This window comes from Symphalangus syndactylus, chromosome 13 (genome assembly GCF_028878055.3).
Source record: "Symphalangus syndactylus isolate Jambi chromosome 13, NHGRI_mSymSyn1-v2.1_pri, whole genome shotgun sequence".
Classification (NCBI taxonomy): Eukaryota; Metazoa; Chordata; class Mammalia; order Primates; family Hylobatidae; genus Symphalangus; species Symphalangus syndactylus.
Genome location: NC_072435.2, coordinates 113,212,416 through 113,230,854, shown reverse-complemented (window position 1 = coordinate 113,230,854; position 18,439 = coordinate 113,212,416). Strand labels below are relative to the sequence as shown.

The following is an 18,439-nucleotide window of genomic DNA, read 5'->3' as shown; positions in this document are numbered from 1 at the left end:
ATTCGACTCCAGAGGCTGTTCCTTCCACAGCCGGATGCAGCCCAGTGGGGCTGATGAAGCAGGAGGGACTTCGGAAGGATCTGGTGGCTGAGGAAAGGGCAAGAATTATTGCGGGGGCTGGGGTGGGGGCCTCTCCTGCTCAGCCCACTCTTTCTGCTGTGTCTCTGCTTCCCTGCCTGTCCCTGACTCCTACCCTGTTTTCTCTCTGCAGGACCACATCCCTGTCCCTTACCAGCCAGACTCCAGCAGCAACCCCTCCTCCACGACGTCCTCCACGCCCTCCTCGCCAGCACCCCCCCTCCCTCCTAGTGCCACGCCGCCTTCTCCCCTACACCCTTCCCCGCAGTGCACACGGCAGCAGAAGAACTTCAACCTGCCAGGTACCTCCATGCTTGGGGAGACATGGGGGTGCAGCATTGGAGGGGCAGAGATTAGGGAGGGGGTGGGTTCACGCCAGAGCCCTGATGCAGCAAGTCTCTGCTGGAAAGTGAATGGGTCAGTGACCAGAGAGGGGCAAGGAAGTATGTGGACCGACCCTTATCGTATCCTAAGCAATTACCCTATATCACTTATTTAATCTTTGGAACAGCCACAAGGTAAGCATTATCAGCTCATTTTACAGATGAAGAAACAGAGGCTCAAAGAGGTGCAGGAACTCTTAGAGACTCTATCTTTTGGCAAGCTACAACCCAGGGTCTTCGCCTAAGTCTCAGTCACAGAAGGGAGCCGTTGGCTCTGGAGCTGACAGTTGTCTTATGAGCTAAATTGGTTAAAATTGGCAGCGAGATCCTGTGCTGGAGATCTTAGGGGCACGTGTCTGAGCAGGGCTGCATACTGAGTCTTAACCCAGATGTGAGGACAGGGCTGTCACTGAGCAGTCTGGACTCCTGGAGTCAAGATCCAGGTCTATTGCATTCTTGCTGTGTCTCACCTCTGAAAAGATGTAGTTGGACAGGATGATCTGGAAGGTTCGTCTAGCTCAGGAATTCCAAGGCACCTGGGCTGTTGACTAGGGAGTATGCACTGGGCTATGAGATGATAGTAGAGAAGCCACTCATGGGACACTGTGGCTTCTTGACCTCCTTTGTCATTAGACCTAAGAATGGGATATTTTTCTTCCTTCAGGTAGACGAGACCTAAGAATCTCCCCATCTCTTCCAGGGTCCAGCCTGGCCCAGTTCCTGTGCTAGGGCCCTAAGAATGCTTCCAGCTCAGCCATATTTGTGGCACTGCAGCTGGCTTCAAGAAGAAGGCTGGTGGGACTGGCATGGCCAGCTGGAACCAGGGTCTACATCTGTGTTGTTCAATATGGTATCTGCTAGCCACGTGTGGCTATTTACATTTAAATGAATTAAAATTAAATATAATTTAAAAATTAGCTTATCAGTTACACTAGCCACATTTCAAGGGCTCAGTAGCCACATGTGGCTGGTGGCTGCCATACTGAATGGCTCAGGCGTAGAACATTTCCATCATCACTGAAAGTTCCATTGGATGCTCTGGTCTAGCACCTGATTTCCTCCTGAGTCAACAAGCTTCACGCTATGAAAAAAATCCCAGGTCCTTGGCCACAGCTCACACCTCTAAGCTTAACCAGGCATGAGTGAATGGCCAGGAGGCCAATGGAGGCCCCGCCCCACACCTGGGCAGCACCCACATGCAACCATCCATCCATCTGAGGACAAGCCAATCACAGCACCTGCCCACACTGTTTTGATTTGGGTTATGTCCACAGAGACGGCACATATTTTGAATTCTTGGAACTTTGGGTTTTTTGTTAAGTTCGAGTCTGAATTTAACAGCCTCATATCCACCTAGTGTGGGGGCCACTCACCTGGCAGCCATCAAGGACTGCAATGTGAGTCACCAGCTGAATCGTCTTAGTAAGTGCCGCCGATTCATTGCCCGGCATTTCCACAGACAGAAGGCTCCCACCGCCATCTCCGGGGTTGTTCATTTTTACTTCTTCAGAAGGGGATGAAGGGAAAAAAAGACTCTTAGACTTCCCATGACCACCCACACTTGGGGGAAGTGGGCCTGATGCTTTCCAATAGCTGCTTCACTCCCTGGAGACACTGACTTCAGGAGTATTTTCTCTGAAATTGTTTGGCACTTGTTTATGGACCAAGGGATGGGGAAGGGCACAAAAGGACCACAGCTCTTTTCATCCCTTAAAGAATCTGCTGGCATCTTCAGACAAGAGACCTGCCTAGCCAGGAGTAATCAGGGTGTCCCTTAGCTCCTTCCTCCCCTCAGCCAGAGTCTTCAAGGAGGGGTGCCTGACAATTTGCTGTTCTAGCGTGCCACCTTATGTCCCCATCTGCTCCATGACAGGCCATGACGAGGTCCTGGCCCTCTGTGGGGACTGTGCTAAGGGGTCCTTTGGGTAAAACCACTTCAGCATGGCAGTTAGAGTATGGGCTCTGCAGCCAAGCTGCTTAGGTTCAAATCTCAGCTTTACCACTTAATGTCTGTGTGATATTGGGCAAATAACTCGCCTCTCTGGGCCTCAGCGTTCTCGTCTATAAAGTGGAGATCATAATAGTACCCGCCTTAGATAATTGTTTTAGAAAGAAATGTCATAATACATAGACAAAGCTTAGCAGAGTGACAGTTTCATTGAAGGCCTCAACAAATCCGGGCTCCTTGGATTATTATTAAACACAATAATAAAGTACAGTGGCTGCCTTTATTTGCATTTCTCATCATCACTGCTAATTAATATGGGGGCCTAGACAGAACTGCAGAATGAAAGATGAAATCCCGACATACCTTGACATAGGAGTATGAACTGAACTCAACATTTGGGGAAGGTAATTTGGCATTTTCTGTTAAAGTTTTTTGTTGTTGTTGTTTTGAGATGGAGTCTCACTCTGTTGCCCAGGCTGGAGTGCAGTGGTGCGATCTTGGTTCACCGCAACCTCCACCTCCTGGGTTCAAGCAATTCTCCTGTCTCAGCCTCCTGAGTAGTTGGGACTACAGGTGCACACCGCCACACCCGGCTAATATTTGTATTTTTAATAGAGACAGAGTTTCACCATATTGGTGAGGCTCATCTCGAACTCCTGACCTCAGGTGATCCACCCACCTTGGCCTCCCAGAGTGCGGGGATTACAGGCGTGAGCCACCATACCCAGCCCTGTTAAAGTTTTAAATGTGCATTCCTTTGACCATTATATCACTTCTAGGAATTTATATACAGAAACACTTGCACTAGGGTGCAGAGATCTGTGTGTAAGGACTTCATTGTAACAGTGAAAACTGAAATTAACCTAAATGCCCATCAACAGTGGGTGGCAAATGGTTGAATACACATATATATCCGTATAACCAAATATTCTGCAAACTTTCAAAGGAATGTAGTACTCTATATAGATTTCCTGACATGGAAAGATATCCATAATGTTTCTTAAGTAGAAAATAAGTGATTTGCAAAGTCATCAGTATAATATTCTACTTATTGTAAAATATGTACCTATACATATGTCTGTGTACCAGTGTGTGTATATGTGTTCCCATGTGTGCGTAAAGTCTGGAACTTCATGGCGGCTGTTGAGGAAAGGGACTTTATCTCATGCACTTCTATGATGTATATGAGTGTGCATCCATTTTAGAATCGAATAATAATAAAATTCAGTGCTGAAATGGAAAACAAAACAGAACCTTTTGGAGGTACAGTTGGGCCTACCCTGTGTCTTAGGTGGTTTTAGCAAAACACTCCCAGGGTCATGAGTACCTGTCGTGTTTGTACAAAGATCTGGCTGGCTGTCCCACTCTTGACTGGGAGCTTCTGTTGATGAAAAGTGGAGCTTTGCCTGTGGGTCCCTGCCAGATGTTGAGTTTTCTGAAGGCTATTTAAGCTAAAGCTTAGGCATAACAATATCCCCAGCACTGATTCATCTAGAACATTCTTGTCCAAAAGGAGCTGGGGGACTTGACCAGCCATTTAACTCATCTGTTAACCTCAGGACATGTGGTGAAAAGGATATAAGAACCCCAAGCATGGCGTGTGCAGCCTCGGTGGTATTTGTGACTCTGTGCTGCCAGTTGGGTGGACCTCCTGTTATCCGCCTTTCCCTGAGTCCTGGGGCCATGTGGACATGGCCCAGTATAAGGTGACATCAAGAGTGCTGCATGGACAGACAGGCCTGGAGTTGGATCCCAGCTTTGCTCCTTCCTAGCTGTGTGATTTTGAGCACGGTACTGCCTCTGTTTAGGTCTGTTTCTCATCAGTAACATGGGGCTAGTTCACTGCTACCGGTGAGCAGAGTTGTGGTAGCATCCATCATGGCAAGGTAGATGAAGAGGCTCTGAAAATGATTGTCTTATGGGTTTCTGAGGCTGGAGTGTTCAAATACCTTCTTTCTTTGGAGCCGAATACCTTCTTTCTTTGGAGCCAAATACCTTCTTTCTTTGGAGCCACCTAGAGCCATCTTGAAACACACACACACACACCCAACTCCAGGAAATGGCAAATTCTGATGGCTCAAAGGGAGAAGAAAGGAGGTGGAATCTGCCTTTGGTGGAGTTTGCAGGCTTTCTGAGACCTCACTTGGGCCATGTGGGATTGTGAGACTGTTTCCTCCCTTCCCCTTTCCATCAGTCTGTCCCGAGTCCCTCTTTTATGCTCATCACTCTGTGCCATGGTCTGGTTTACATACTTACTTGTTAAGTGTCTGTCTCCTCCATCAGAATGCCAGCTGCATGAGACTAGGCAACGTGTCTTCAGTCACCACTCCACACTCAAAGCCCAACATGTTGCCTGCAACTGAAGGCACTCATTACGTGTTTGTTGAACGAATGAATGACCTGAATTTCATGCACTGCCCAGGGCTGCATTTTTTTCTCTTCAAATTTTCTTCTTGGCCCTCAGACTGTGTTCATCCATTCATTTTGTTAACAGTATTTATTACGCGTCTACTGTGTGCCAGCTACTGTACTAGGCACTAGGTTTGGAGCAGGGAACGAACCAGACGTGGCCCCTGGATTCACTTCCTATTGTTATTGTAACAAATGACCACATACTTAGTGGCTTAAAAGCATACAGGTTTATTATCTTACGGTTCTAGAGGCCAGATGTCCAAAACGGGCTTCACTGGGCTAAAAACCAAGATGTCAGTAGGGCTGGTTTGTTCTAGAAGGTCTCAGGGAGAATCCATCTCCTTGCCTTTTCCCAGCATCTAGGGGCTGCCCACATTACTTTACTTGTGGCCCCTCCTCATTCCGGCCTCTGCTTCTGTGATCACATCTCCTTCTCTGACCCTGCCTCCCTCTTCTGAGGACCCTTGTGATGACATTGAGCCCACCCAGATGATCTAGGATGATCTCCCCACCTCAAGATCCTTAAGTAATCTCATCCAAAGAGTCCCTTGTGCCATGTAATGAAATAGATTCACAGTTTCCAGGGATTAGGACCTGGACATGTTGTGGGGGCAGGGGCAGGCATTATTCTGCCTGCAACAGCCCCAGTTCTCATGAAAAGTATAGCTTAGTGAGAAAAAAAGGTGTTAACCAAATAAACATATGCATGAAAATAGGATTCTAGATTGTGATGAAGGCTGTGATGGCTAAGGGCCTTTGCAAGTGTCCCTGAGCAAATGCAAGAGAACAGATTTAGGCTGGAGGGTCACTGGATGGCTGAGTTCTGCAGGTGGGGGAAGTAAGGCAAAGGCCCAGCCACAAGAAGGGGCCCGAGTGCCATAAACAAGGGAAAGTGGCCTCCAGAGAGACTGAGAGCTACAGGGTCAGGGCCTGGCAGGATTTTAGATTTTATGTGAGACTCCATGGGATGCAGTTGAAAGGTTTAGGCAGAGAACGACTTGACCTTTCTTCCTTCCTTCAAGAAGACCACTCTGGCTGCTCTCTTGGGAGGCCTCAGGGTAGGCATGGGGGCTCCAGAGGGGAAGCTCCTTCAGAGTGGCCTGCTTGTCTCTTTGACTTCATCTGCAGCCTCCCAGGTCCTGAGTCATCTTGGATGCCAGAAAGCCAGGAGCCACTCGGCTCTCCTGAGCAGCCCACTCAAGGTCACCAGCTGTTCTTTAGAGCTACTTCTTGATGGTGTCTGTCATCAGCAGGAAGAACAGGTCTCCCAACAATGTCTTTCCTCCTTTTCTGGCCATGTGTTTCCCTTTCAGTCACCAGGAACGAGTTGTTCCATGGCACATGGGGAGGAGTCAAGGAGGGCGTTGGCTTCAGGTGTGGAGGCATTTGCTGGTGTCCTGTTGCCTGACACCTGTCCCTTCTCACAATCTCTGAAGCAGCTCCTGCTCTCCGTTGCCCAACCCCTCCCTTCCAAAAAGAACATAGCTGTCAGCGAACCTTTTCTGCAGACATTGAATCCCCCATCACTGTCAGAGCTGGGGAGGGAAAAGATCAGCCAAGCCTCTTGAGAGCCTTGGATAGTTTTTCCTGTTTTAATTTTAGCCCCTTGTTGACTAATAAAGTAGTTGCAAGCAATAAACAACTTGTGTTATCTAATAGTAAAACAGTCCCTGAAGTCATGGAGGGTGATTTTCTTTTAAAGCTTTGCTCTGTGACCTTGAATAAGCTGCTTCTTGCCCCGGACATCCCATTTTCCAGAATCAAAAATAGACTCCAACTATTTGATATAATCTGGAATTGAACTAAGCCCAAGGTTTTTGCTGTTTCATCTATGATAAAGAGAGTTGGTTAATTCAACAAATGTGTGTTGCACACTGATTGGTGCAAGGCACAGAACCAGGAGTTTGAGGTCCTGAGATAGTAGGACTTACTCCCTATCCTGAAAGAATCTATCAATAAATTTCAACCTCAGGGAGAGTGTTCTGTCTGCTTCCCCAAAGCAGAAGATTTCGTTAGCACTTGGAACTATGTGATTGTCTCTTGGCTGTAAATCATTCTTGTCTATTAGTTAAGAGAGCTTAGAAATGTGTTTATTTATCTCACAGCTAATACGAATTCAGCACCTTCAATACACTTTTATCTTGTAATGATGGTCCTTGCCCTTTGAGGAAGAGACTGTTATTATCCTCATTTTACACATGTGTACAGTGAGACTTGGAGCTTCTACAAATAGCCAACGGCAGAGCAAAGATTTGACCCCAGGGGATCAGCCTCTAGACTCTAGGCTGTGAGCTACTGTGCTAATATTTGATAAACCAACTCCAGTGGTGGCTTGTCCCTGAATGTCATCAAATTGTTTCTGGAAGTGGATTCACCAATACAGACTCATCTGACTATATCCCTGCCCTCTTCATTTACTTGAGGACACAAAGCTCTGCGTCCCCTGGCTCCAACACCCCTTGGCCCCCTATTCCAGGCACTGTTCCCCAATGGAGTAAGTGCTAATGTTAGAAACCTTTAAGTGTCTGAGACCCCTGGCCTCTGGCGAGTAGATTAGAGGTAAAAGGAATTGTCAGGGAACTGGCAGTGAAGTCCACAAAATTTCTTTTATATAATTTTTTCCTAAATACAGAAGTTAATTCATGTTTGTGGTAGGTAGAATAATTCCCAAAAGATGTCCATGTCTTGATCTCAGAATCTGGGAAGATGCTGCTTTACAGGACAGTAGGAACTTTGAAGATATGATTAAGTTATGGATCTTGAGATGGGAGGATTATCTTAGCTTATCTGGGCAGTCCCTAAATATAATCACAAAGGTCCTTATCAGAGGGAAGCAAGAAGGTCAAAGGCAGAAGAAGGAGATGGCACAACAGAAGCAGAGGTTGGAGTGATGGAGCCATGAGCCAACAAATGCAGGCAGCCTCAAACAATGGAAAAGACAAGGAATAGATTTTCCTGGAGCCTTCAGAAGGAACTAAGCTTGATTTCAGCCCTGTAAGACTTATTTCAGACTTTTGTCCTCCAGAACTGTAGGAGGATACATTTGTGTTGTTTTACTAAGTTTGTAGTAATTTGTTACAGCCACAAAAAAGAAAACTGATACGATGCTCGTTGCAGAAAATTAGGAAAGTACAGAAAAAGCACAAAGGATTTTTTAGGCCACTGTAATCATTCTTCCAAAAGGGGAAAAAATTAATATTTTGGATTATGGCTTTGCAGAGTTTTTCTGTGTGTGTGTGTGTAATTATGCATTTCACAAAAATGGTATTGTAGTCAGAATGTCTGTTTGAGTTGGAGCAGTCTGATTTTAGGGAGTGTGAGATGTCAGATGGGAGGGTTGGCACGGCTGTTGAGAGTTCTGGTTTCTTTACACATGTTTGCAGTCCCTTGTCTGCAGGGATGTCTGCAGAAGTATGGAAACTCTTGAAGGTGGGCAGAGAATGACCATGTGGTGGCCGTAAGAGCTCAATTTGGTCCCTGAAGGGATGTCTCCTTGGGGACACTCACTTTGGTGTTTTCTTTCTTTTGCAAGCATCCCACTACTACAAATACAAGCAGCAGTTCATCTTCCCAGGTGAGTTTCATGTGAGCTGGAAGCAGCCCCTTCTGAACAAGGCCCGCTGCGTTGCAGGAGTTTCTGGGATGAATGGAGGCAGATGTTGTGGGGGTGCCTAAGATCAAAGAGGGTAGTGGAGTCACCACACTCCAGGATAATGGCTGAACATGGAAGTGGAGAAGAAAGAGTGGGCACAGTGGGACCCAAGGAGGTCCCAAGGCACCGTGGAAAGGCCTGAGAGGGTTGAGTGCCTGGGCAACCCTCTGGAACACTGGGCAAGCATGAGGAGGGGTCTAGAGCCATGTGGCAGGAAAAAGATGGTCATAGGGTCCTGAGCTGGGTACTGAGAAGATGTGAAACCAAGGGGCCTTATCATCCCAAAGGGAACCCAGGAGAAAGGAAGATTCAGAGATGACCAATGAATGCTTCAGGCTAGATGTTTGAGGGTTCTGGCAGCCCCCTACTCAACAATGAGGAATTTTGTTGAGGATGTCATCCAGAACCCTGGTCCAGCTGAGCAGGTAGAGTCCAGGTGGTCCAGGAAAGGAGAAAGGAGATTGGCCAAGGGCAGAGATCCAAGATCTGGTGAAAAATTGGCTGCCATGTCACCCAGGAATCAGGCCTTTGCGGGGGTTGTGGACTTCACATTTGTTTTCTGAATCTCCAATCTCTGGTTTTCAGATGTGGTGCCGGTGCCAGAGACGCCGACCCGGGCGCCCCAGGTCATCCTGCATCCGGTGACCTCGAATCCAATGTAAGTGGGACAGAGACATCTTCCCCCTTCCCCGAGCTTCCCAGCCCCGGTCCTACAATCCACTCAGGTTCCCTGTCTTCTTTCCTCCTCTTCCTGCAACTGATGGAGTTGGGGGCAGAGGGAGATGTACGAGGGGGCCAGAGAGACATAGGGAATAACTTAGGCAAAGAGAAAGAGTGTGACAGCTCAGTCAGAGAGGTGGAGAGAGAGGCAGTGCTGTTCCTCATGAGCAGCTATGCCTTGTGTCTCTGCCCCTGCCTGTCAAATGCAATTTCCAGGGGCTAGACTGTTTCCTAAGGACCCATAACCCCCTCTATGATTAGGAAGACAACTTTCCCCAGGCAATAGCTAGTACTTAATGAAAGGGCAATTATTCCATGTCACTGAACATGGAATAACTTTCAAAACTGAACATGGAATAACTTTAGGTTTATACCAGGAATCAGCAAACTATAGCCCATGGGACAGATTCAACTTCCTGCTTGTTTTTATATAGTTTTATTGGAACACAGCCATGCCCATTTGTTTACAATGTATTGTGCATGGTTGCTTTCTCCATGCAGAAGCAGAGTCAAGTAGTTGTAATAGAAACTGTATGGCTTGCAAAGCCAAAAATAGTTACTCTATGACCCCTTGCAGAAAGAAATTTGCTAACCTCTGTTTTATATTATTATAAAAATAATATAAGCTAATTTTGGAAAATTTGGGCTATTCTTTAAAAAGGGAAAGGCAAAATAATCACTCATGATCTCACCACTGTTAGAACTTCTATGTGTTCTTTCCATTTATATTTTACATAGTTATGACCCACAATATATGCAAGCAGCTACCATCTTGCTTTGTTATCTTTATGCTGAACATCACATTTTATGAATATTATTTTAGCCTCTCCATAGACATTGTTGGTTTTTGTTTTTTGTTTGTTTGTTTTGAGACAGAGCCTCACTCTGTCACCCAGGCTGCAATGCAGTGGCGTGATCACGGTTCACTGCAGCCTCAGCCTCCTGGGCTCAAGTGATCTTCCCAGCTCAGCCTCCCAAGTAGCTGGGATTACAGGTGTGTGCCACCACACCCAACTAATTTTTGTATTTTTTTTTATTTTTTATTTTTGTAGAGACAGGGATTCGCCATGTTGCCTAGGCAGGTCTCAAACTCCTAGGTTCAAGCGATCCTTCCACCTCAGCCTCCCAAAGTGCTGGGATTATAGGCATGAGCCACCACACCTGTCTGACATTGTTTTTAATGGCTGTAAAATGATATATTGATGTAGTATAATTTTCTTAACCATTTTCCTATTGCTGGATTTTACATTGCTTCCCATATTTCACTGTTGTAAATAATGCTGCAATGAACATCGTTGTGTGTAGCATCCTTAGGAAACAGACCCTCTTTCCAGGTGGTTTATTGCTTGTGCAGCAGAAGTGAAGTCACCCTGGCCAGGTGCAGTGGTTCACGCCTGTAATCCCAGCACTTTGGGAGGCCGAGGTAGGAGGATCACCTGAGGTCAGGAGTTCGAGACCAGCCTAGCCAACCTGGTGAAACCCCGTCTATGCTAAAAATACAAACATTAGCCAGGCGTGGTGGCACACAACTGTAATCCCAGCTACTTGGGAGGCTGAGGCAGGAGAATTGCTTGAACCCAGGAGGTGGAGCTTCAGTGAGGTGGGATTGTGCCACTGCACTCCAGCCTGGGCAACAGAGGGAGACTCTGTCTAAAGAAAAAAAAAAAGTGATGTCACAAAGTCACCTCCTTAACTTCTTTGGTTGTGATGGAAGCCTGGGGCTTGCTAGGATTTGACCAGTTTCCTAACTCACCTTTGTGCCTACTTAGTTTTTCTTCTGGGTCCCTACTGCTTCATCTTTTCTGACTGGTCTTACGGACTTTGTTAAAGACTTACATGGTACATCTCTGAAATCAAAGGAGCAGAAACTTGCCGGGGGATATGGTGCTGACATCTAGCTCGAGATCATTGCTCTGCTTCACATAAACCAATTCTACAATTTGTGCAAGATGAACTCCAGGTTATTAACTGACAGTCCAGAGGTACCAGCAAAAAACAGAGTCAATAGCTGCTTGCGATCTGCTTAAATGTGCGTGGAGTGATGGCAACTCTTTGCAGAGGGAAATAATTGTAGCCCTGGCTGCTGGAATTGTACCTTGATGCAGAGAGGAGGGTGGCCTGTTTTGGTTTTGGGCATGAGGAGGGACTCCAGCTGCATTGTCCCAGCCAAGTCTCCCCCAGGGCATCAAGTTCCCAGCATGTCAGCTCATCGTGCAGGTTCAGTCCACTTTCCCAGGCTGTGCTATGAGTAATTGGTTAATATCATGGCAAATGCCACTTTGGAATTGACCTTTCGTTCTCTTTTAGTTCTTGTGGTCTTTCAGACTCTCTCTCACCAGGACCCCATCCAGCAAGTGGATTGACTCTGTGGAGTCAGCCACTTCCTGCGATCTGAGGGTCAGGATAGGGGAGATCCTCCAAATGAGGACGGGGAAGGGGGAATCTACTGGGGAAATGGGAAAGGAGGGGTGGGGTATTCATTGTGATTCTTTTTTCTCACCTGTCTCAGCTCTTCCATGTCTTCAATAGCCCAGTTCTGTCTCCCTGTTGCACTTCAAAAACACATGCACATACTCAAGTCTAAACCCCGCATACCTCTAATGCACACTGTGCCCAACATCCATCACATGTCAAATGTCACATGCATTTGACAGTCCCCTCACACCTCTAATGCACACCCAATTATACTATCGGCATACAGCATCCCCCTTGACATCCTGTGTATACACCCAACTCACATGCACACAAGACAACCCTGCACAAAGCACATCCCATAATACCTACGCAGTGCTCACACAAATTGTGACTCCCCGTCAGCATCTATACCCAACATGTTTGCTTACTAAGAACAGAACTGCAGCTCATGAGCTTATGAATGCATCACACACACACACACACACACACACACACTTGTGTCTTCCAGTTCAATATGGTCTTTTTATTTTCATTCCACACATCCTAATTCCATATGATTGGCAAGACCTACCTCAAACACTGGGAACTTTCAAATACACTCAGTAATTCTCTCATCTTGGAATTCCCACCACACTCCATTTATCCAATTCATACCTAACTTTTGGCCTTGTTACTTTTAGCCTCCCTGCATAGTATCTACGTACTGGCTTTAGTTCCCTCAGTAGGAACACGATATTCCTGAAGGTCAGAAGCCTTGCCAGTTTCAATTCTATATCCCTCCAAGGGCCTAACACTGTTCCTGGCACACACATCTATTAAATAGTCGCATGAATGCATGAATGAACAGACAAACAAGAACACTGAGATCCTTCCAAGAAATTCCAAATTTGTGTGAACTTCGGAGATCTGATTAATTCTTTCCTGGCGAACACATAGAGCTCTGAGGACTTGTCTACCCAGGGCATTTAGGCCAATTTATAAGAAAGCTGCTAGATTAGTTGAAACCAAAGCAATAAAGAAAAATGAGCCCTAGCAGACCGGAAAATCAACTTAAAACAAGGTCCTTGCGCACTGTGTTGTGTGTGTGTGTCGAGGTTATGGATTATTTCAGACACACGTGTTGAAATGAAATGTGAGATAAAGGCTTGGTGGTGAAGACTTCCCATCTGGGGGTTCTTCGTACGTAGCTAAACTCAACATATAGACCTACCTTTTCACCTAGGGATCACGTTTATTTTTCTTTCTTTACAGCTTGGAAGGAAATCCATTACTTCAAATTGAAGTGGAGCCAACGTCGGAGGTGAGAGTCAGAGAGCAGTGAAGCGACATTTTCCAGGGACTGCCCAGAACTTGGCAAAGCCGACTGACGTTTTGGATGATGCAGAGGGCTTGGGTCAGGTGGGGGCTGTGGTGGCCCTGACTGATGGATGTTCTAACTCTGGGACAATTAGCAAGCAGTGGCCCCTCCCAGCACTGAGCCTAATGGGCCATTATATGGCATGCATCATGGAAAAGCCAGTTGTGTGGAAATTGTCAAGAGATTTGCATTCTTAGTTGAAAGATCAGCTCAGGGCTGGGTGAATACCAAGGGGGATGTGTCCTACTGCCTTCGGAAAGAATACGTGGGAGGAGGTGGGGGCCTCAGGGATGCTGGGCTTGGAAGTGTTGAGAATGCTCTGGGGCTTCTTCCCAGCCTAAGCGGCTGCAGAAATACATGAAGTGCCCTGGCTGGAAACCGTGGAGTCCTGGCCCCTCAGCTCTGCCACCGTACTGTGTCTTGTACTGAAAGGAAGCGAGTCAGGGCTTCCAAGGAAAATCGTGTTCTTTTCTGGGACTATTTTGGTTGTTGAAAAATGATCCCGGGAGAAACCAATGTCCCCTGTATTGTTTCTCCTGAGTGTGCCATTGGGGGCAGCTTGCTCAGGTATTTTGGGTCAGGAAGACCTGTACCCAGTCAAGAGGCCACCTTCTCAGCCTATTTCATGAGGTCCCAGGGTCTCTGGGAATCCCCGCTGGCCCTGGCACCTGCTGCTCCCACAGTTCCGCAGGAGAATCCAAGAGGCAATTAGCCCCCAAGCACACCCCTAGATATCATGCCGATAAGGTGGGTCCCTACACCTTGAGCATTTAACTCTAGTGGTAGTTACGCCGAAGTATGCCTGAGTCATGTGGGTATGCATGATAAAAATGCAGATTCCTGGTCCTGGCCTGCTGGTATTTTGATCCAATAGTGCCTGGGTGGGGCCCAGGAATCTGCATTTTCTCGGGCCTCCCAGTGGTTGTTTAATACAGGTGGTCAGGTCTGTACAAAGAACTTAACAGGCCTTCATCTAAAACCTCACACCAGCCCTGGGGCAGATTTTATTACCCCCACTTTACAATGAGGAAAGGCAGCCTCAGGGAAGTAAAGCAACTGGCTCAAGGTCATACAGAGGCCAGATTTCAGCTCGCTTTGTCTGATTGTTAAGACCGTTCTGTTAACCCCTCACTCTCATGTCTCCTACTCTCCCAGCTGCTGCAGGAGCCTCAGACATCTAGATTGTAGCTCTGACCTCTCCCAATTTTTGAATCATCAATTCCAAATTCCCTGGGGGAAGCAAAAGATACTCCATGTTGGCGGTTGTCCTGTGTTACATGCAGATGCACGATGTACCCATTGTTTTAGCCTGTCTAGCCTGTCAACTTTATCACATGCACATAAACAGCCAAACCAGATGGCTATGGAAGAATAGGAAGGCCACTGGATATTTAAGTCCAGAGACCTGGATCTTAGTCCCTCCTCTGCCTGGCTGCATGACCTGGAGTGAGTCACTTCCCAGGGCAACATATGGGACTTTCAGTGCTAAAACCAGGAAGCTTCCAGCAAACTAGAATGGGCGATCCCCATAACACTTCTCTCTGAGCCTCACTATCCCCCCGTTTAGCACAAGAGAGGTGGATGATCATGATCTCCCTTATCAGCACCTTCACTGTAGTATGATTCTAGACCAGATTCTAGACCTGGGGAGACAGAGGGACGTGTGTCTGCACAAGCTCCAAATGCACGCAGAGATGTGTCCAGACCTACGCATGCGCACGGGACCCAGCAGGGACATGAGGGAGGCTGGGGCAGCGGCAAACACAATTCTGACCTCTCTCCCACTCCGGCCACAGAATGAAGAGGTCCATGATGAGGCCGAGGAGTCAGAGGATGACTTTGAGGAGATGAACCTGTCCCTCCTCTCAGCCCGGAGCTTCCCACGCAAGGCCAGCCAGACCAGCATCTTCCTTCAGGAGTGGGACATCCCCTTTGAGCAGCTGGAGATCGGCGAGCTCATTGGAAAGGGCCGCTTTGGGCAAGTGTACCACGGCCGCTGGCACGGCGAGGTGGCCATCCGGCTGATTGACATTGAGAGGGACAACGAGGACCAGCTCAAGGCCTTCAAGCGGGAGGTGATGGCCTACAGGCAGACGCGGCATGAGAACGTGGTGCTTTTCATGGGCGCCTGCATGAGCCCGCCTCACCTGGCCATCATCACCAGGTCAGTTCCACCTGGGCTTCCACCCAGAGATTGGCGAAACTCTGCTTCTGGCATGGTTGAGAAATGGTTTTCTGCTTACTTGACCACTCTGGTTAATAGACCATCTCCAGTTCTACCACGCACAGTTTACTTACATGGTTTAAGACTTAAGATTCCAGAAAATACTTAATTTATTTATTTGTTTTTTTAGAGACAGGGTCTCCCTCTGTTGCCCAGGCTTGAATGCAGTGGTATGATCATAGCTCACTGCAGCCTTGAACTCCCGGACTCAAGAGATCGTTTCGCTTCAGCCTCCCAAATAGCTGGCACTACAGGTGTGTGCCATCACACCTGGCTAATTTTTTCATTTTTTGGTAGAGATGGGGTCTTGCTATGTTGCTCAGGATGGTCTCAAACTCCTGGCCTCAAGCGATCCTCCTGCCTCAGCCTCCCAGACTGCTGGGATTACAGGCCTGTAAGCCACCACGCCTAACCCCAGAAAATACTTTTAATGCTAAAACTCTTTAGCAAAACCAAAGACTACTAAATGGGGAATCAGAAACATCGGGTCTAGTTCCCCCTCTATTCCAAGTATTTGTGTAACAGCTTCTCAAAGAGTCACTTTCTCCATATGTGAAATGAGTATATTCGACTAAATCAGGAGTCAGCCAACTTTTCCTGTAACGGGCCCAATAGTAAATATTTTCAGTTTTGTGGGTTGTACAGTTTCTGTAGCAGCTACTGTACTCGGCCACTGTAGTCTGAAAGCAGCTATAGACAATCTGCAAATGAAATTGCAGGGCTGTGTCCCAATAAAACTTCATTTACAAACCCAGGGAGTGGGCTGTATTTGGCCCATGGGCCATAGTCTGCAGACCCCGGATTAAGATTCTTTTTCTTTTTGAGACGGAGTTTCACTCTTCTTGCCCAGCTCTGGAGTGCAATGGTGCGATCTCGGCTCACTGCAACCTCCACCTCCCGGGTTCAAGCGATTCTCCTGCCTCAGCCACCCGAGTAGCTGAGATTACAGGCATGCGCCACCATGCCTGGCTAATTTTGTATTTTTAGTAGAGACAGGGTTTCGCCATGTTGGTCAGGCTGGTCTTGTACTCCCGACCTCAGATGATCCGCCCGCCTTGGCCCCCCAAAGTGCTGGGATGACAAGCATGAGCCAAGATTCTGGTAACTGGTATTCTGGTTTTCATGAAGGTTGCAGAGCACATTTGCAGTCTTTACCATTGTGGTTTGGAATATCCAGGATCTGTGGTCTATGAGTACACAGAAGGGATAGTTCATAGAGAACTAACATTGCGAAAATGTTTCTCGGACTTTCTCGGATTTGCTCTCTGGCCTCTCCCAGAGGTTTGAGGCATTGGGAGAAAAATAGCTTTGGTTTTGATGGAACAGTTGTGAAACAATCCTTCGGTTTGTTTTTAAACTCTGGCATTGACTTTCCTGTGACATTAGGACTGGCCTCTGCAGTGGCATTCTTAGTGTGACCTGTGATGCCAAGGGCCCGTTAGGAGCTCTCTCCTTCCTCTACTCAGCTCAAGCAGTGAGACCCCAAATGCACAAGTCTTGCATCTTAGCAGGCCCAGAACAGATGCTGTGGGCTCAGAGAAGAGCTGGTGTGTCTTTGATCTCTTCCCTTGTGAGACAAAACCTTCTTGAGTCCACTTATAAGAACTTGGTGATTGGTAGAAGGTACATTATATTCTGTATCCATAGATGATGCAGATGGTGGGTTGACTGGAGTGACTCGTGCTTTGAATGATAAGCACTGGTAAAAGATTAGAGATCTAGGGATGGGCCTCCAAGCCTCCTTAAATCAGGGTAAAAATGGTGGTTCTCAACTCTGCACAAGACAGAAGTGGCTCTGAAGAAATGAGCCCAGGTAATCTTCAGGGGCTGAGCTGTTTTGAGTGTAAGCTTTTGCTGAGTAACGACTCCACAACTCAGTGGTTTCTGTCTATCCTATGGATAGTTCTGGGCTGAGCCAGACTCAGTAGCTGGGTTCTTGTAGTTGGCTGTGGTCAGCTCTGGGTCAACAAAGGGATAGTCAGTCTTAGATGCCCTCATTCATGTATCTGCTGGTTGGCAGACTGTCAGGGGATATCCACAACAGCCTAGCTCAGGCTCATTCTCATGGCAGTCTCAGGTTTCCAAGTGCAGCAAGAGGTCAAGACCTACATCTGTTGGCCAAAGCAACTCCTATTCTCCACTAGATTCCAGGCATGGAGACACAGCCTCTACTTCTGAATGGGAAGATCTGCAATGTCCCGCTGCAAGGACATGGATGCAGGGTGGGGACAATCTGTGGCTATTTTTGCGATTTACTACAGAGAGGCCCTTAGCTCCCTTTCCTTCCCTTTCTTACCCAGTATATATCATCATCTTTTAGCAGCAGTCAATAGCCTATTACTTGGGATACACAAGTCTGGTTGGAGGGTGGTCTTTTCCCCACCCCTGGCCTCTCCATTGCTCCCATCTTAAGCTCTTACCCCATCTTTCTCTCTGGTCAGTTCCTTACCACCCTCCTGCCTCCCCGTTCAGCATTATCTATGGAGCCTAATCCCCATGCCTCCCTCACCCCCTTCTCAAAGGCTAGCAAGTTGGAAATAGACAAACTCAGCAGCCATCCTCGAAAAACGAGTGGTCATTATGAAAATGTGTTGCTCATCCTGCAAGCCAGCTGCATTTGCGGCCCTCTTCTATTATGTACAGAATTCTGAGCCCCCCTCCCCAAGCGCCATAACTGCCTACAGATTTCACAAATAGCCCAGCCTTTTCCTGGCACCACGATAAAGACTCTGCAGCTTTGGGATGTGTAATTGGTTTCTGAAGTGTTTTGGTATTTTGTGTGAGGATGCCAGATGAGCCCCAAAGAAGTGGCATTGATTCCATATTATTGTGTTGTTATATATTTATCTTAGGGAGGGGCTCTGTGCATCCCTCTCTCTGTTCAGCACTGTCCACTTGTTGGCTCTCCAGGTTTCTTATCTGCACGTTCAGTTTGAAACCAAATATTTGAGTAATTTGATTAATCACTTGCGTTCGCACGATTGGCTGGCAGAGGTTGATGGTTGGACAATAGCCAACCAACTGGAACCATTTTTGGACCCTAGATTTATTTTACAGGGAACATAAGACCAGATAATTACCTGGCATATTCTGGATCAATTCACAATGGCGCATTCTAGCCAATTACTTAGTAATTATCATCGAAGTTAACAAGTATTTCTAAGATTAGCTTCCTTGCAATGCAATATATGTGGCTCTTGGGGAATGAGTAATAATCAACTAGTTACCCAATTGCTATAGCCACAAATGC

General features: G+C 47.1%; 1 protein-coding gene across 2 annotated transcripts in view; it reads left to right on the top strand.

The window, feature by feature from the left end:
* The window catches only part of KSR2 (kinase suppressor of ras 2), a 526,538-nt gene that overhangs the window by 439,083 nt on the left and 69,016 nt on the right, over positions 1–18,439 (top strand). For both annotated transcript variants that reach the window (XM_055235579.2, XM_055235580.2), the window contains exons 10-14: positions 212–380; positions 8,354–8,395; positions 9,059–9,131; positions 12,860–12,908; positions 14,762–15,129. In XM_055235579.2, the coding sequence (XP_055091554.1) occupies positions 212–380; positions 8,354–8,395; positions 9,059–9,131; positions 12,860–12,908; positions 14,762–15,129 (701 nt within the window). The remainder of the gene's footprint in view (positions 1–211; positions 381–8,353; positions 8,396–9,058; positions 9,132–12,859; positions 12,909–14,761; positions 15,130–18,439) is intronic.